This window comes from Phyllobates terribilis, unplaced genomic scaffold (assembly GCF_046119375.1).
Source record: "Phyllobates terribilis strain yellow unplaced genomic scaffold, ASM4611937v1 Scaffold_2__4_contigs__length_985480577, whole genome shotgun sequence".
Lineage (NCBI taxonomy): Eukaryota > Metazoa > Chordata > Amphibia > Anura > Dendrobatidae > Phyllobates > Phyllobates terribilis.
In genome coordinates, this window is record NW_027362762.1 from 455,807,702 (window position 1) to 455,824,391 (window position 16,690).

The 16,690-nt window shown below is 43.6% G+C and overlaps 1 protein-coding gene across 4 annotated transcripts in view; it reads left to right on the forward strand.

Annotated features, from left to right (window-relative positions):
• YARS1 (tyrosyl-tRNA synthetase 1) overlaps positions 1-16,690 on the forward strand; it is an 80,346-nt gene that overhangs the window by 42,996 nt on the left and 20,660 nt on the right. For all 4 annotated transcript variants that reach the window (XM_073665664.1, XM_073665667.1, XM_073665666.1 and 1 more), the window contains exon 7: positions 16,270-16,362. In XM_073665664.1, coding sequence (XP_073521765.1) covers positions 16,270-16,362 — 93 coding nt within the window. The remainder of the gene's footprint in view (positions 1-16,269; positions 16,363-16,690) is intronic.

Sequence of the window (16,690 nt, forward strand, 5' to 3'; positions counted from 1 at the left end):
TCTCCCCATTCATTGGGAAAGCGCGCGGTGGATGCTGGGTGTGACGCACGGGGTAACCCTGCCCACAGCCCATCAGCGACCGCGTCACTGATGTCACGCCTCACTTGACATCAGCGGCGGGTCACGTGATGCCTGAGAGCAGCCAGAGGTAGCGCCTCTCACAGGCAAGAAGGGCAGCGGAGGTAATTGGAAAAATACTTAGGGGCACATGGTCCACCGACTGGGGCAATCATAAAAAGTAGTGGCTAACTCCTTTAATGTTCCATTTTTAAAACTTCTTTTGTTATTTATATCAATTGAAAATCCCCCTGCTGTTTCCTCTCTACACCAACTTCCTGTTTCAGAATTTATTTTTACATTTCTGATGTTCTATTAGAGTCTCGCAGCATGCACTGGGGAGTCTGGAATGGAACGTTATCAAGGGTCTGGCCCGGCGGTCACGGCCCCGATGTCATCAGCGATATCTGTTTCAGGGGCTAGTCTCTGTTCTAATGAGCATGCACTGGTTGGCAATCTGACACATGGTCAGTATTCTCTTCCTCCTCTCTATGCTCTCTCTTTCAGTGCACACTAGCTTTGTGCTCCCTTGCCAGCCTGTTAAAATAGGAGTTACAGTTGAAACCAGAAGTTTACATACACTATATAAAAAGACACACATGCATGTTTTTCTCAATATCTGACATGAAATCAGAATAAACCTTTTCTGCTTTAGGATTACCATAATTTTTAATATTTGCCAAATGCCAGAATAATGAGAGAGAGATTGTTTTAAGGCATTTTTATTACTTACTGCAAAGTCAAAAGTATACATACTTTTCATTAGTATTTGGTACCATTGCCTTTAAACTGAATGACTTGGGTCAAACATTTGGGATATCCTTCCACAAGCTTCTCACAATAGTTGGTTGGAATTTGGGCCCATTCCTCCTGACAAAACTGGTGTAACTGATCCAGGTTTGTTGGTCACCTTGCTCGCACAGGCCTCTTCAGCTTTGCCCATACGTTTTCAATAGGAGTGTGATCAGGGCTTTGTGATGGCCACTCCAAAACATTCACTTTGTTATCCTTAAGGCACTTTGTTACCATTTTGGCAGTATGCTTCCGGTCATTGTCCATTTTAAAGACCCATTTCCACCCTAGATTTATCTTCCTGGCTGATGTCTTGAGATGTTTCTTCAGTATTGCCTCATACTCTTCTTTTCTCATGATGCCATCTACTTTGTGAAGTGCACCAGGCCCTCCTGCGGCAAAACAACCCCACAAAATGATGCTGCCACCCATCTGTTTTACAGTTGGGATGGTGTTCTTAGGCTTCCAAGCTTCTCCCTTGTTCCTCCAAACTTAATGATGGTCATTATGCCCAAAAAATTAAATTTTAGTTTCATCAGACCACAGGACATGTCTCCAAAAATTAAAGTCTTTGTTCCTGTGTACATTTGCAAACATTAATCTGGCTTTTTTATGTTTCTTTTGGGGTAATGGCTTCTTCCTGGCAGAGTGGTGTTTCAGCCCATGTTGATGTAGTACTCTTTTTACAGTGGTTATTGACACAATCTTACCAGCTTTCGCCATAATCTTCACAAGGTCTTTTGCTTTTGTCCTTGGGTAGATATGCACATGTCTTACCAAAGCACATTCATCTTTTGGACACAGAACCCATCTCCTTCCTGAGCAGTATGATGGCTGGACATTCCCATCTTGTTTGTACTTGCGTATAATTGTTTGTACAGATGAACGAGGCACCTTCAGGTATCTTGAAATTGTACCCAAGGATGAATCAGACTTGTTCAAGTCCACAATTCTCTTCCTGATATCTTGGCTGATTTCTTTAGACTGTCCCATGATGCTACACAAAGCAGTGTGTTTCAGGTGTGCATTAAAATACATCCACAGGTGTGTCTCTAATTAACTCAGATGTTGCCAAAAAACCTATCAGAAGCTTCCAAAACATGGCATCATCATATGGGCAGTCCAGAATTGTTTAAAGGCATAGTAATCTTAGTGTATGTAAAATTTTGACTTTGTAGTAAGTAATAAAAATCCCTTAAAAGATTCTCTCTCTCTCATTATTCTGGCATTTGGCAAATATTAAAAATTATGGTAATCCTAATTGACCTAAAACTGGAAAGTTTATTTCTAATTTCATGTTGGGTATTGAGATAAATATGAATGTGTATTTTTATATAGTGTATGTAAACTTCTGTTTTCAACTGTATAAGATAGGGGTGCAAGATGAAGCACACTTCCTATTAAAAGCCTGTGATAGCAGTGATGAGGGGTAACATACTGAGCATAGGTCAGAACTGACAACTGGCACTTGCTCAGTAGAGAGAAGTGACAAGCTGGTTAAGGAGCCCAGTGCACATTGAAGGGAAGAGCATACTGAGTATGCATCACAAGTGACAGCAGGCGCATGGTTAGTAGAATAGGGACCAGGCTAGCCCCTGAAACGGACATCATATATTACACCTTGTTTCAGATCGGTGAAAGCAGCTGTGGGGTGTGTCCGCAGCGCTGGCCACCTGATGGTGTCCTGTTTCAAAACGGTAAAAGAAGCCGGGGGATGGAACGCAGCCTCTTGATGTTCAATGTGAGACTCCCCAGTGCATAATGGGAGACTAAAATGGAATGTCAGAAGTGTAAAGAATTATGAAATGGTAAGTTGATGTAGAGAGGGAATGGTTTGGAAATTTTTAATTGATGTAAATTACAGAAATGTTTAGTTTTTAAAATTAAATAGTTAGACATTACTATATGATTTCGAACAACCCCTTTAATTTCGATCTGCCCCAGTGCATAACAGTTTGTTTCAGGATATATGCAGTTCCCACAAGCTGCCATACTATTCTGTCATGTATTATGCAGCTGACACCCCACTCTAGTGGCCAGAATCAGAAATCGTTTCGATCCAGCCATTTGAAGGAGTATTCTCAAGTTGCCTTAGGAATGTAATAACCGTGGTTAAGAGAACTGCTCTGGAAACTGCCGATGCTAGGGGCCGAGAATTGTGATTCTACGGGTCTGATAACAGCTCGGTTAGTATGTGAGTAGCTAACTGTTGCATAAAAATAAATGGGTTGGAGATTGCTGGCTGGGATTTTTGGAGTTAACTTCTCTCCTGGAATGTAATTACTTAGTACACTAGGCCAAGCTCTGGTGGCCGAGCTCCATGGAAACAAGCTGTATACTATGTAAGATAAAAGTTCTCACAGCAAGGGAAGCACAGCAGATAGAAAAAAAGTCATTTGCAAAATTGCTTATTTTCATGGTCTGTAACTAATTAAAGCAATTTAAGAAGATGAGAGGGGTCTAAGGGGTAACTTTTCCCCTTGTGAAGAGTGAAATGCCAGGGTAAGGAGACTTGTAAGCCCTGCAATGCTCCTCAGACAAATTAAATATGCAAATTGCCTCTTCAGAGAGGAAAAGATGAGAAACACACCTTTAAAGGCACCAGACAGGTTAGTAACACTATTTACCTGCAGGTTAAGCTCATATCTGCAGGTTAATAGCATTTTCCTGGTGACAGGATCCCTTTAACCACTTTTATGGTGCTGTCAATGGTAAGTGGATAGACCCCAAACTTCCCCAAATTAACGCTCCATCACCCCACTGCAATGCAGTTAGAGTAAAGATGGGTTGTCTTGGCAGCTGGAATCTAGCAATGACCTCCCAGGCCTGCCATGTATGGATGTAGTGACACTACAAATGCACAAAATTGGAAAACGGCAGAAATAAACCATATAAATTTGGTATTTCTGTAATTGTGACCACTCATAGAATATTATTATGTTATTTAAAAACCAAAGAAAAAAAACAATGAAAATAAAAGATCATATACCCCACTGCAAATAAATACACTGCTCAAAAAAATAAAGGGAACACTCAAATAACACATCCTAGATCTGAATGAATGATATATTCTCATTGATTACTTTGTTCTGTACAAAGTTGAATGTGCTGACAACAAAATCACACAAAAATCATCAATGGAAATCAAATCTATTAACCAATGGAGGCCTGGATTTGGATTCGCCCTCAAAATTAAAGTGGAAAAACATACTATCGGCTGATCCAACTTTGATGTAATGTCCTTAAAACAAGTCAAAATAAGGCTCAGTATTGTGTGTGGCCTCCACGTGCCTGTATGACCTCCCTACAACGCCTGGGCATGCTCCTGATGAGGTTGCAGATGGTCTCCTGTGGGATCTCCTCCCAGACCTGGACTAAAGCATCCTCCAACTCCTGGACAGTCTGTGGTGCAACGTGATGTTGGTGGATGGAGCAAGACATGATGTCCCAGATGTGCTCAATCGGATTCAGGTCTGGGGAACGGACGGGCCAGTCCATAGCTTCAATGCCTTCATCTTGCAGGAACTGCTGACACACTCCAGCCACATGAGGTCTGGCACTGTCCTGCATTAGGAGGAACCCAGGGCCGACCGCACCAGCATATGGTCTCACAAGGGGTCTGAGGATCTCATCTCGGTACCTAATGGCAGTCAGGCTACCTCTGGCGAGCACATGGAGGGCTGTGCGGCCCTCCAAAGAAATGCCACAGAACACCAGGATTGGCAAAGTCACCACTGGCTCCCTATGCTCTTCACAGATGAAAGCAGGTTCACACTGAGCACATGTGACAGACGTGACAGAGTCTGGAGACGCCGTGGAGAGCTATCTGCTGCCTGCAACATCCTTCAGCATGACCGGTTTGGCAGTGGGTCAGTAATGGTGTGAGGTGGCATTTCTTTGGAGGGCCGCACAGCCCTCCATGTGCTCGCCAGAAGTAGCCTGATTGCCATTAGGTACCAAGATGAGATCCTCAGACCCCTTGTGAGACCATATGCTGGTGCGGTTGGCCCTGGGTTCTTCCTAATGCAGGACAATGCCAGACCTCATGTGGCTGGAGTGTGTCAGCAGTTCCTGCAAGATGAAGGCATTGAAGCTATGGACTTGCCCGCCCGTTCCCCCGGACTTGAATCCAATTGAGCACATCTGGGACATCCTGTCTCGCTCCATTCACCAACGTCACGTTGCACCACAGACTGTCCAGGAGTTGGAGGATGCTTTAGTCCAGGTCTGGGAGGAGATCCCACAGGAGACCATCCGCAACCTCATCAGGAGCATGCTCAGGCGTTGTAGAGAGGTCATACAGGCAGGTGGAGGCCACACACAATACTGAGCCTTATTTTGACCTGTTTTAAGGACATTACATCAAAGTTGGATCAGCCTGTAGTATGTTTTTCCACTTTAATTTTGGGGGTGACTCCAAATCCAGACCTCCATTGGTTAATAAATTTGATTTTCATTGATGATTTTTGTGTGATTTTGTTGTTAGCACATTCAACTTTGTACAGAACAAAGTAAGTATTCAATGAGAATATATCATTCATTCAGATCTAGGATGCATTATTTGAGTGTTCCCTTTATTTTTTTGAGCAGTGTATTTAAATAGTAGTAGTACATGTAATAACATAAGGTACTTGGCTAATGCTATTTTGATCAAAAAGGCATAAAAGCTATCCCACCGCATTAATGTGTACCCATCGGGACGGTCCTGATCTGTCTCTAGTATTAAAACCTTACCATATGTCAAATGACTTCAGTGTGAATAAGGACAGAGCAGGATAGAGGCTCGAATAAGACACCCGTCTATTGGAAGCTATACAGATTAAATACTTGTCTCAGACAGGGGGGACTACTGTTAGAACCCTCCTGTTTTTTTTTTCCTTCTTGTGTTTTGCGGTCACGTGACCATCTGCCTTTATATTCCAGCTCCGCCTTTTTGGCTGTGCTGGACTTCAGTGTTTGACTGTTTCTCTAGCCAGGTGCTTCTTTGCCTTTCTCTGTCAGTTCGTTTGGTCCTTCTGGGACCTCTAGTACCTTTTTGTCTGTTTTGTGTATTTGTGTTCTGCAACAACTTCTCTGTTTAGGAGGTGTCTGTTAGAACCTTGCTCTTAGTTTTTTTTTCCTTTGCTGGTCACATGACCTTGTTGGCCTATTTAAGCCTGCTCCGCCCTTCTGGCTTTGCTGGACTTCATTGTATATCTACTTTCTAGCTAGCCTGTGCTCTGTGTCTTGCTCTGTTAGTTTGTTTGGTCTACTGACCTCTATGTTCTATATATTTTGTTTGTTCGTCTGTCTGCTACTATTTCTGTTAGGAGGTGTCCCATATTCCTCCCAGTCCTTAGTACTTGTAGGGATTCCCTCCCCACATCTATAGGTCTCCGTACAGACTAGCTTAGGACTTTAGCAGGTCTGATCGCAGGATCAGGTCCCCTGTTACATCGTAGGGATTAAGCTGAGTTCTATCGTAGGGACAGATCTCCTCTCTTTCCTTAGCTCTGGTAGCAGAACATAACAGTAAGTCCAGCCTGCAAATTCTCTAAGGAAAGATTTTTCTGTTCCATCATGGTGTCGGTTCAGGATTTGGTTCATCGCCTGCAGGGACTCTCTCTGGAGGTGGCCGAGCTCCGTCAGCACGTGAGTAACTGTCCTGGAGCACATTTCTTGGAGCCTAAGGTATGTTTGCCGGATTTATTTTTTGGTGAACACCGAGAATTTTTTTCATTTAAAAATGCTTGCTTATTGTATTTTCGTTTGAGACCTAAGTCCTCTGGGGATGAATCCCAGCGCGTAGGGTTCATAATGTCACTTTTGCGCAAAGAGCCTCAGGAGTGGGCCTTTTCTTTGCAACCTAGTGATACATGCTTCAGATCAGTGGATAGTTTTTTTTCTGCTTTGGGACTATTATATGATGATCCTGACCGTGTCGCATCAGCTGAGACTGAGTTGAGACGTTTAAAACAAGGATCAGGTAATGTGGAAAAATATTGTACTCATTTCCGTCGTTGGTCTACTCAAACAGGGTGGAACGATTCTGCTCTGAAAAGTCTATTTCTTGCTGGGCTCAGTGAAAGGGTTAAAGACCTGCTAATTGCTTATCCTACACCTGAAGATTTGCAACAGGCTATGCAATTAGCTATACGGGTGGATAGAAGACTGCGTGCAAGGGTTAATGAGAGCAAATCCTCTGCTATGTCAGTTTCTGGTTATGAGAATGTGTGTACTAACAGTGGTGAACCGATGGAGATTGGATCGGTGACACCTCGCTCTCAAGAAAAAGACCGTCGATTTTCTGAAGGCTTGTGTTTCTATTGCGGAAAATCTGGTCATTTGATTAAAGGCTGTGAGCTTCGTATGAAGAAAGAAAAAAAAATGGTCAGTCATGCCCGTATTGCCTGTTTAAATTCCAAGGGTGTATTTTTAGCTGCTTCCACGATTGCTCAGAAAAAATTAATGGAATTTCGGGTATTTGTTGATTGCGGGTCTACTCTGAATGTAATTGATGGGGGATTCGTGGAAAGCCTCAATTTAAAACCTGAACCTTTATCATCCCCCATTGCTGTGGTTTCTGTGGATGGTTCCCCTTTGAAGAATATTACTCTCAAGGTCTGTGAATTTCCTCTCACTATTAATGGTGTTCACCATGAGAAATTGGATTTGGTAGTTTTGAATAACTTGCCTTCTCCAGTAATATTGGGATTGCCCTGGTTAAAATTTCACAATCCTGTACTGGATTGGTCTACCAGTGAAATTAAATCCTGGAGCCATAAATGTTATGACAAGTGTTGTAACGGGCGTATTGCAGCTTTGGATAGGGGAGAATTGCCTGTTCCTATTCAGGATTTTTGGAGAGTTTTTTCTGAGAAGGAATCGCAGGTTTTGCCTCCCCATAGAGACTATGATTGTTCTATTGAATTTGTCCCTGGAGCGACTCTTCCTAAAAGTCGTTTATTTAACCTTACTATTCCTGAGAGGAAGGCTTTGGAGGAATACATACAGACAAGTTTGGCCGCCGGTCACATTAGGCCCTCTAAGTCTCCTGTGGCGGTTGGATTTTTTTTTGTAAAAAAAAAAAAGGACGGCGGTTTACGTCCTTGTCTGGATTTTCGTGAGATTAACAAAATTACGCAATCCTTACCCACTGCCATTGATTCCTGATCTGTTTAACCAGTTAATGGGGGCCAAGTGGTTCTCTAAAATTGACCTTAAGGGGGCATACAATCTGTTGCGCATGAAGGAGGGTGACGAATGGAAGACTGCTTTTAACACTCCTGTGGGTCATTTTGAGAATCTGGTTATGCCTTTTGGTCTTACTAATGCTCCTGCATTTTTTCAGAATCTGATTAATGACATCCTTAGACCTTTGATCAGCAAAAATGTGGTTGTGTATTTGGATGACATTTTGATTTATTCGCCGGATCTGGAGTCTCATTGGCGGAGCGTGCGTGAGGTATTACAGTTATTAATGGACAATTCGCTTTTTGCTAAGCTGGAGAAATGTGAGTTTGCTGTACAGAGAATTAGTTTTTTGGGCTACATTATCTCCAGCAAAGGTTTTGAGATGGATCCGGTTAAGGTTCAGGCTGTGCAGGAATGGCCTAGGCCTATTGGTTTGAAATCGATACAGAGGTTTTTGGGTTTCGCCAATTACTACAGAAAATTCATAAAAAATTTTTCTAGTATTGTCAAACCTCTGACTGATCTCACCAGGAAAGGTGCTGATGCTGTTCAGTGGTCTTCTGAGGCCATTGAAGCTTTTGTGTATCTCAAGGAGAGGTTCACCTCTGCTCCCATCCTTATGCAGCCTGATGTTACTAGGCCGTTTTTGGTTGAGGTTGATGCTTCCTCTGTGGGGGTTGGCGCAGTATTGTCTCAGGATAACGGGGATGGATTACATCCCTGTGCCTTTTTTTCAAAAAAATTTTCGGAGACTGAATTGAATTACGATATTGGTAATCGGGAATTATTGGCTATTAAACTCGCATTTGAACACTGGCGCCACTTCTTGGAAGGTGCGGAATTTCCCGTTCAGGTTCTTACAGATCATAAAAATCTGATATATCTTGATGCTGCCAAGCGCCTGAATGCCCGTCAGGCTAGGTGGGCACTGTTTTTCTCGCGGTTTAATTTCTCCGTTACTTACATCCCTGGTACTAAGAATGTTAAGGCGGATGCCTTGTCTCGCAGTTTTTCTCCCATAGTCGGTGCTGAGAAAGAGGAGAACATTTTACAAGAAGGTGTTGTGATAGCTGCTTTGGACTCCGTTTTGGAAAATGAGATTCTTAAAGCACAGGAGAATGCCCCTTCTAACACTCCTCATGGGAGGTTATTTGTGCCTGGGACCTTTAGGAGAGATTTGTTTGTTGAGTGTCACGAATCTCGGTTGGCAGGTCATCCCGGAATCTCTGAGACCAAGAGACTGGTGGGTCGCAGTTTTTGGTGGCCTGGATGGCAGAAGGAAGTCATTAAGTGGGTGCGTCAATGTACTATATGTGCTAGATCTAACTCCTCACATACTCCTGCTGCGGGGTTGCTTTGTCCTTTGGAGGTTCCCAGTGCTCCTTGGACACATTTGGCTATGGACTTTATAACTGACCTTCCCCCCTCTGAGGGTTTTACTGTCATCTGGGTGGTCGTGGACCGTTTTAGCAAGATGTGTCACTTGGTTCCCTTTGTCAAACTGCCCTGCGCTAAAACTCTCGCTAAGGCCTTTGTCAAGGAAATTGTCAGACTTCATGGCGTTCCTACTGACATTGTTTCTGATAGGGGTCCTCAGTTCGTGGCTCGTTTTTGGCGTGCCTTTTGTGACAGGTTGGGAGTTCATTTATCGTTCTCGTCCGGATATCATCCTGAATCTAATGGCCAGACAGAAAGGAAAAACCAGGATGTTGAGCAGTTCTTGCGTTGTTTTGTGACAGACAATCAAGAGGGGTGGTCTGAGTTTCTGCCACTTGCTGAATTTGCTCTGAACAATCATACATCTTCTTCTGCTGGTTGTTCGCCTTTTTTTTGTTGTTCTGGGAGACATCCGTCGTTTGGGTCGTTCTCCAAGTTGGGATCTGCCGTGCCTGAGGAGGAGAATTTTTCCGGTGATTTGGAGAGAGTTTGGACGGATGTGCGTGGTAATCTTCAGGAGGCCAACAGAAAATCTAAGGACTACTTTGATAGGAAACGACAGGAGGTTTTGTTCGCTGTTGGTGACATGGTTTGGTTGTCCTCTAGGAATCTGCGGTTGAGGATTCCTTCTAAGAAATTGGGTCCCAAGTTTGTAGGGCCCTTTAAGGTGCTTCAGGTTGTCAACCAATCTGCTGTTAGGTTGGAGGTTCCTACCTCCTGGAGAATTAATCCGGTATTTCATGTCTCTCTGTTGAAAAAAGCTGTTGTATCGGATTGTGACGCCTCTGCCTCTGTTCCTCCGGTGGTGGAGGACGGGGAATATGAAATTTCTCGCATCCTTAACTCTAGACTGTATAGAGGTAGTTTGCAGTATCTTGTGGCCTGGAAAGGTTTCGGACCCGAGGATAACTCTTGGGTGAGGTCGGATGATGTTTCCGCGTCCAGACTTATCAGAGCGTTTCACAGGAGATTTCCTGATAAGCCTGGTCCTAGGGGATCCGGAGGATCCTCTTAGATGGGGGGGTACTGTTAGAACCTTGCTCTTAGTTTTTTTTTCCTTTGCTGGTCACATGACCTTGTTGGCCTATTTAAGCCTGCTCCGCCCTTCTGGCTTTGCTGGACTTCATTGTATATCTACTTTCTAGCTAGCCTGTGCTCTGTGTCTTGCTCTGTTAGTTTGCTTGGTCTACTGACCTCTATGTTCTATATATTTTGTTTGTTCGTCTGTCTGCTACTATTTCTGTTAGGAGGTGTCCCATATTCCTCCCAGTCCTTAGTACTTGTAGGGATTCCCTCCCCACATCTATAGGTCTCCGTACAGACTAGCTTAGGACTTTAGCAGGTCTGATCGCAGGATCAGGTCCCCTGTTACATCGTAGGGATTAAGCTGAGTTCTATCGTAGGGACAGATCTCCTCTCTTTCCTTAGCTCTGGTAGCAGAACATAACAGTGTCCCATTTTTGCTCCAGTCTTTAGTTCTTTTAGGGACCCCTCCCCTCATGCTATAAGTCTTCGTTCAGACTATTCGAGGACTAAGGCGGGTCTGTTCGCTAAGAACAGGCAGCCCGCTACATCGTAGGGATTCAGTTTAGTCTTACTGTAGGGACAGTTTTCCCTTATCTTTCCTTAGTACATGTTGCAGATAATAACAGTAAGTCCAGCCCAAAAAAAACTAAAAGGAAAGAAATTCGGGCATCAGTATGGTTTCCGTTCAGGATTTGGCTCAACGCCTGCAGGGATTGTCTCTGGAGGTAGCCAAGTTCTAGCAACACGTGAGTAGCTGTTCTGGAGCGCATTTTGTCAAACCCAAGGTAGGACTGCCTGATGTTTTTTATGGTAAACAGCAAGATTTTTTTTCCTTTAAAAATGCTTGTTTGTTATATTTTTGTTTGAGACCAAGGTCCTCTGGGAATGAATCACAGCGCATTGGTTTTATTATGTCACTTTTGCGCAAAGAACCACAGGGGTGGGCCTTCTCTCTCCAACTTAATGATCCACGTTTAAGGTCTGTAGAAGAATTTTTTTCTGCTATGGGGCTATTATATGACGATTCTGATCGAATCTCATCTGCTGAGGCAGAACTCAGGCGTTTGAATCAGGGGTCAGGTGATGTTGAAAATTATTGCACACACTTCAGAAGACGGGCCTCAGAAGTTAAATGGAATGATCCGGCTCTGAAATGTCTATTTCTTGCTGGTCTGAGTGAAAGGGTTAAGGATTTGCTAATTGCTTTCCCCGCACCTGAGACTCTGCAGGATGCCATGCAATTAGCTGTTCGTGTGGCTAGGAGACTGAGATTTAGACAGAATGAGGTAAAGACTCCTGTAATGCCAGGTCCTAGTCCCCAGAAAATCTGCTCTGACGACGGAGAACCGATGGAGGTTGGGGCGAAGTCTCTCCCCTCTCAGGAAAGAGACCGGAGGTTCGCCGAGGGATTGTGTCTTTATTGTGGTAAAGCTGACCATTTGATTAAGTATTGTGAGCTTCGTTTAAGTAAAGAAAAAAAAAAGGTCAGTTACGCCCGTATAGCTTGTTTATGCTCTGCAGGAGTATTTCTTCCTGGGAGTACTACTTTGCAGGAAAATTTGATTGAATTTCAGGTATTTGTGGATTGTGGTTCAACACTTAATGTGATTGATAAAGGGTATTTGGAAAACCTTCAATTGAAATCCAAAGCTTTGTCATCACCTATTTCTGTGATTGCAATTGATAACACTCCCTTGAAATGTATTACTCACAAGGTTGCTGCGTTTCCCCTCACTATCAATGGAGTTCACCAAGAAACTTTGGACTTGGTTGTATTAGATAATTTACCCTTTCCGGTCGTTTTAGGTTTGCCTTGGTTAAAACTGCACAATCCTTTGCTGGACTGGTCTACTAATATGATAAAGTCTTGGAGTCCGAAGTGCTATGATAAATGTTGTAATGGTCGCATTGCGGCTGTGGAAAAAGGGGAATTACCTGTACCTATTCAAGATTTTTGGAGGGTTTTTTCAGAGGAGGAATCGCAAGTTTTACCTCCTCATAGGGATTATGATTGCGCCATTGAGTTTGTTCCTGGAGCTACTCTTCCTAAGAGTCGCTTGTTTAATCTGACTTTCCCTGAAAGAAAGGCTTTGGAGGAGTACATAGAGACTAGCCTGGCTGCTGGTCACATTAAACCTTCTAAGTCGCCTGTGGCAGTTGGATTTTTCTTTGTTAAAAAAAAAAGGACGGGGGTTTACGTCCATGTCTGGATTTTCGTGAAATTAATAAGATTACCGTACGCAATTCCTACCCATTGCCGTTAATTCCTGACTTGTTTAACCACTTGGTGGGGGCCAAGTGGTTCTCTAAAATTGATCTCTGGGGGGCATACAATTTGTTACGAGTGAAGGAGGGTGATGAATGGAAAACTGCTTTTAACACTCCGGTAGGTCATTTTGAGAATCTGGTGATTCCTTTTGGTCTTACCAATGCACCTGCATTTTTTCAGAACCTTCTTAATGACATCCTGAGACCTTTGATTGATAAGAATGTGGTTGTGTATTTGGATGACATTTTGATTTATTCACCAGATCTAGAGTCCCATTGGCAGAGTGTACGTGAAGTTTTGCAGTTATTGAGTGATAATTCACTCTTTGCCAAGCTGGAGAAATGTGAGTTCGCTGTGCAGAAAATTAGTTTTTTGGGCAACATTGTCTTCAGCGAGGGCTTTGAGATGGACTCGGTGAAGGTTCAGGCTGTGCAGGAATGGCCTAGGCCTATTGGTCTGAAATCTATACAGAGCTTTTTGGGTTTTGCCAATTATTATAGGAAATTCATTAAGAATTTTTCTGTAATTGTTAAGCCTCTGACCGATCTCACCAGGAAAGGTGCGAATACGGTCCAGTGGATTACTGTGGTCATTGAAGCGTTTGAGTATCTCAAAGAGAGGTTCAGTTCTGCCCCTATCCTTATGCAGCCTGATGAGACCAAGCCTTTTTTGGTGGGGGTCGGAGCAGTTTTGTCTCAGGAGAACAAGGATGGAGTACATCTTTTGGCCTTCTTTTCGAAAAAGTTTTCGGAAACCGAACTGAATTATGATGTTGGAAATCGGGAGTTGCTGGCTATCAAACTTGCGTTTGAACATTGGCATCATTTTTTGGAAGGCGCTAGATTTCCTATTCAGGTTTTCACAGATCATAAGAATTTGATCTATCTGGATGCTGCCAAGCGCTTGAATGCCCTTCAAGCTAGGTGGGCACTTTTTTTTTCTGTTTCATTTTTCTGTTACCTATATCCCTGGTACTAAGAATGTTAAAGTCGATGCTTTATCTCGCAGCTTCTCTCCTACGGTCGGTGCTGAGGAGGAGGAGAGCATTTTACAGAAAGGAGTTGTGGTGGCGGCATTGGACTCCGTTTTGGAGAATGGGATTCTGAAAGCTCAAGATGATGCTCCATCTAACACTCCCCATGGGAGGTTGTTCGTGCCTAGAGCCTTTAGGAGAGATTTGTTTGTGGAGTGTCATGAGTCTCGGATGGCAGGTCATCCAGGAATTTCGGAGACTAAGAGACTTATCAGTCGCAGTTTTTGCTGGCCTGGATGGCAGAAGGAAGTCATCAAGTGGGTGCGTCAATGTACTGTGTGTGCTAGGTCAAAAGCTTCACATACCCCTGCTGCGGGGTTGCTTTGCCCTCTGGAGGTTCCTAGTGCCCCTTGGACACATCTCACAATGGATTTTATTACTGATCTTCCTGTGTCCGAGGGTTTTACTGTCATCGGGGTGGTCGTGGACCGTTTTAGTAAGATGTGTCATTTGATTCCACCAAGAATCCTCTAGGTCGGTAGTGACTGTTCTATAGTATTGGAGAACTAAACATTGGGGTCGGGTGTTAATACTTATTGCCATCGCGGATGCCCCATCTCTCCCACGTGACCATCTGCCTTTATATTCCAGCTCTGCCTTTTTGGCTGTGCTGGACTTCAGTGTTTGACTGTTTCTCTAGCCAGGTACTTCTTTGCCTTTCTCTGTCAGTTTGTTTGGTCCTTCTGGGACATCTAGTACCTTTTTGTCTGTTTTGTCTTTTTTGTGTTCTGCAACAACTTCTCTGTTTAGGAGGTGTCCCATTTTTTTCTAGTCCTTAGTTCTTTTAGGGACCCCTCCCTTTATGCTATAGGTCTTCTTTCAGACTATCCGAGGACTAAGGCGGGTCTGTTCGCTAGGAACAGGCAGCCCGCTACATCGTAGGGATTCAGCTTAGTCTTACTGTAGGGACAGTTTTCCTTTATCTTTCCTTAGTACATGTTGCAGATCATAACAACTACATCCTCAGATTGTACAAAGTGCAAGAGATTGCAGCAAAACCAAAGAAATGAGCCAGACTGTAAACTGGTATATGTTCAAAGTGTAAGAGCACGTTCACACTGTGGCCATTTCACAGACAAAACCCAAGAAAAAAACAAAATGATCATAGAACCTACAACAAATAAATAAGAAAATAGTAATAGTACATGTAAATAACATGGGGTACTTAGTTAACAGTATTTTGATCAAAAAGACCTAAAAGACATAAAAGCCATCCCACCATGGCAAATTCTGTAAAACAAAACTGAAAAAGCCGCTGTGGAATTACTTAGTTTTCTCCTTGATGGTGTATATTCGCATGTGAGTTGGTATTGTGCTGTTTGCAGGCCATTGATTATACAATAACCTCAGTGTGATCAGTATCTTTCTCCTAAAGGTTTCATCTGGTTACAGATGGCTCCATGCATATTACGGAACTGTACCCTGTATCTACTGATATAGAAAAGTTAATGGTTTTACGCTATGTGCCCACGATGCAGAAATGAAGCAGAACATTTCTGCAGCATTTCTGCATCTCCCTGGCAGAAAAAACGCATGCAGATTGTGCATGCGTTTTTCCTGCAGAATACATGCGGATTCACATGCGTTTCCGCATGCAGATTGACAAGCGCTTTCCAGGCGATAGCATCACTTGGAAAGTGCTTGACAACTAGGTCACACTGTATAAATCCATGCAAACAGCATGGATTTATACAGTGTGAACCGTAAAAATTAAAACAAATAAAGCTATACTCACCCTCGATGCCCGGCGTGGCTGCAGCGCTGCTTCCTGGCTGATTCCCGGCTGCCGGCATATCGCGAGACAGAGCGGTGAAGGGCCTGCGGTCACATGACTGTGACGTCACCGCAGGTCCTCAAGCGATGCCGGCATTCAGAGAGAAGCCGCCGGACAGGTGAATATAACTTTGTTATTTTATTCTTTTTTTTACAGGTACAATGGTACCCAGGTCTGGATGAGAGTCTCCTCTCCTCCAGAACTGGGTACCATCCGCACATAGAAACGCATAGAAGCCGCTTGTAGAAATGTACAGTCGCGGTTTCTATGCGTTTCAATGCAAGTCAATGGCGGGAGTTCCGCTGCGCTTCCGCAAAATTAAATGACATGCTGCGGATTTTTGTACGCAGCATAAAAGCTGCGGAAAAATCCGCATCATGTGCATAGAACATGCGGAATCCCCTTGGGGACCATGGGGTGCGGATTACCTAGCGTTTAACAAGCTTTTCCGCTGCGGAAATTCCGCAGCATAAACGCTTGAAAAACGCTACGTGGGCACACAGCCTTTCTCTCTGTTCTACATTTGGTTTAGTAGTAACCAATCTTATCTCGTATTCAAGGTTTCATACTCAATCTAATACTTTCTTATCTCATATGCAATATTCTGAGGTTCTGCGGAAACTGTGTTATGGGTACATGATAGATAAAAGTTAGAATAACATGTTTACAGGTTGATTTACTTTATATTTTTTTTTTCTTCCCATTTAGTACCTTCCCGCTCTGGGTTACACAAAGCGCATACATTTGATGAATCCTATGGTTCCTGGGCTTACAGGTGGAAAGATGAGCTCATCTGAAGAGGTAATGGTGGGGGAAATAAAGAGTTGACGATGTGGTTGAATTTGATTATTGTTGTCTAAATGTGCTGGCCTGACTAAAGAATCCCCTCTTCCTTGACATTGGTGGGACTCCCAATCGCCAAATCTCCAGCAAGTACAAAGTAGCAAATGAATAGTAGCAGAATGTTGTTGGAAATTATCGCAAGTGACTCCTTAGACAAGTCTTCTTGAGCAGAGACAGCGATTTCTTCAGACAAGCAACCGAACAGATCACTGAGGGATGAGAAGTACAGGCGGTGTGATGTTGAACCCATAGGGCAGCGGAGCTGGGGTGCGATCCTCAGCTCTGT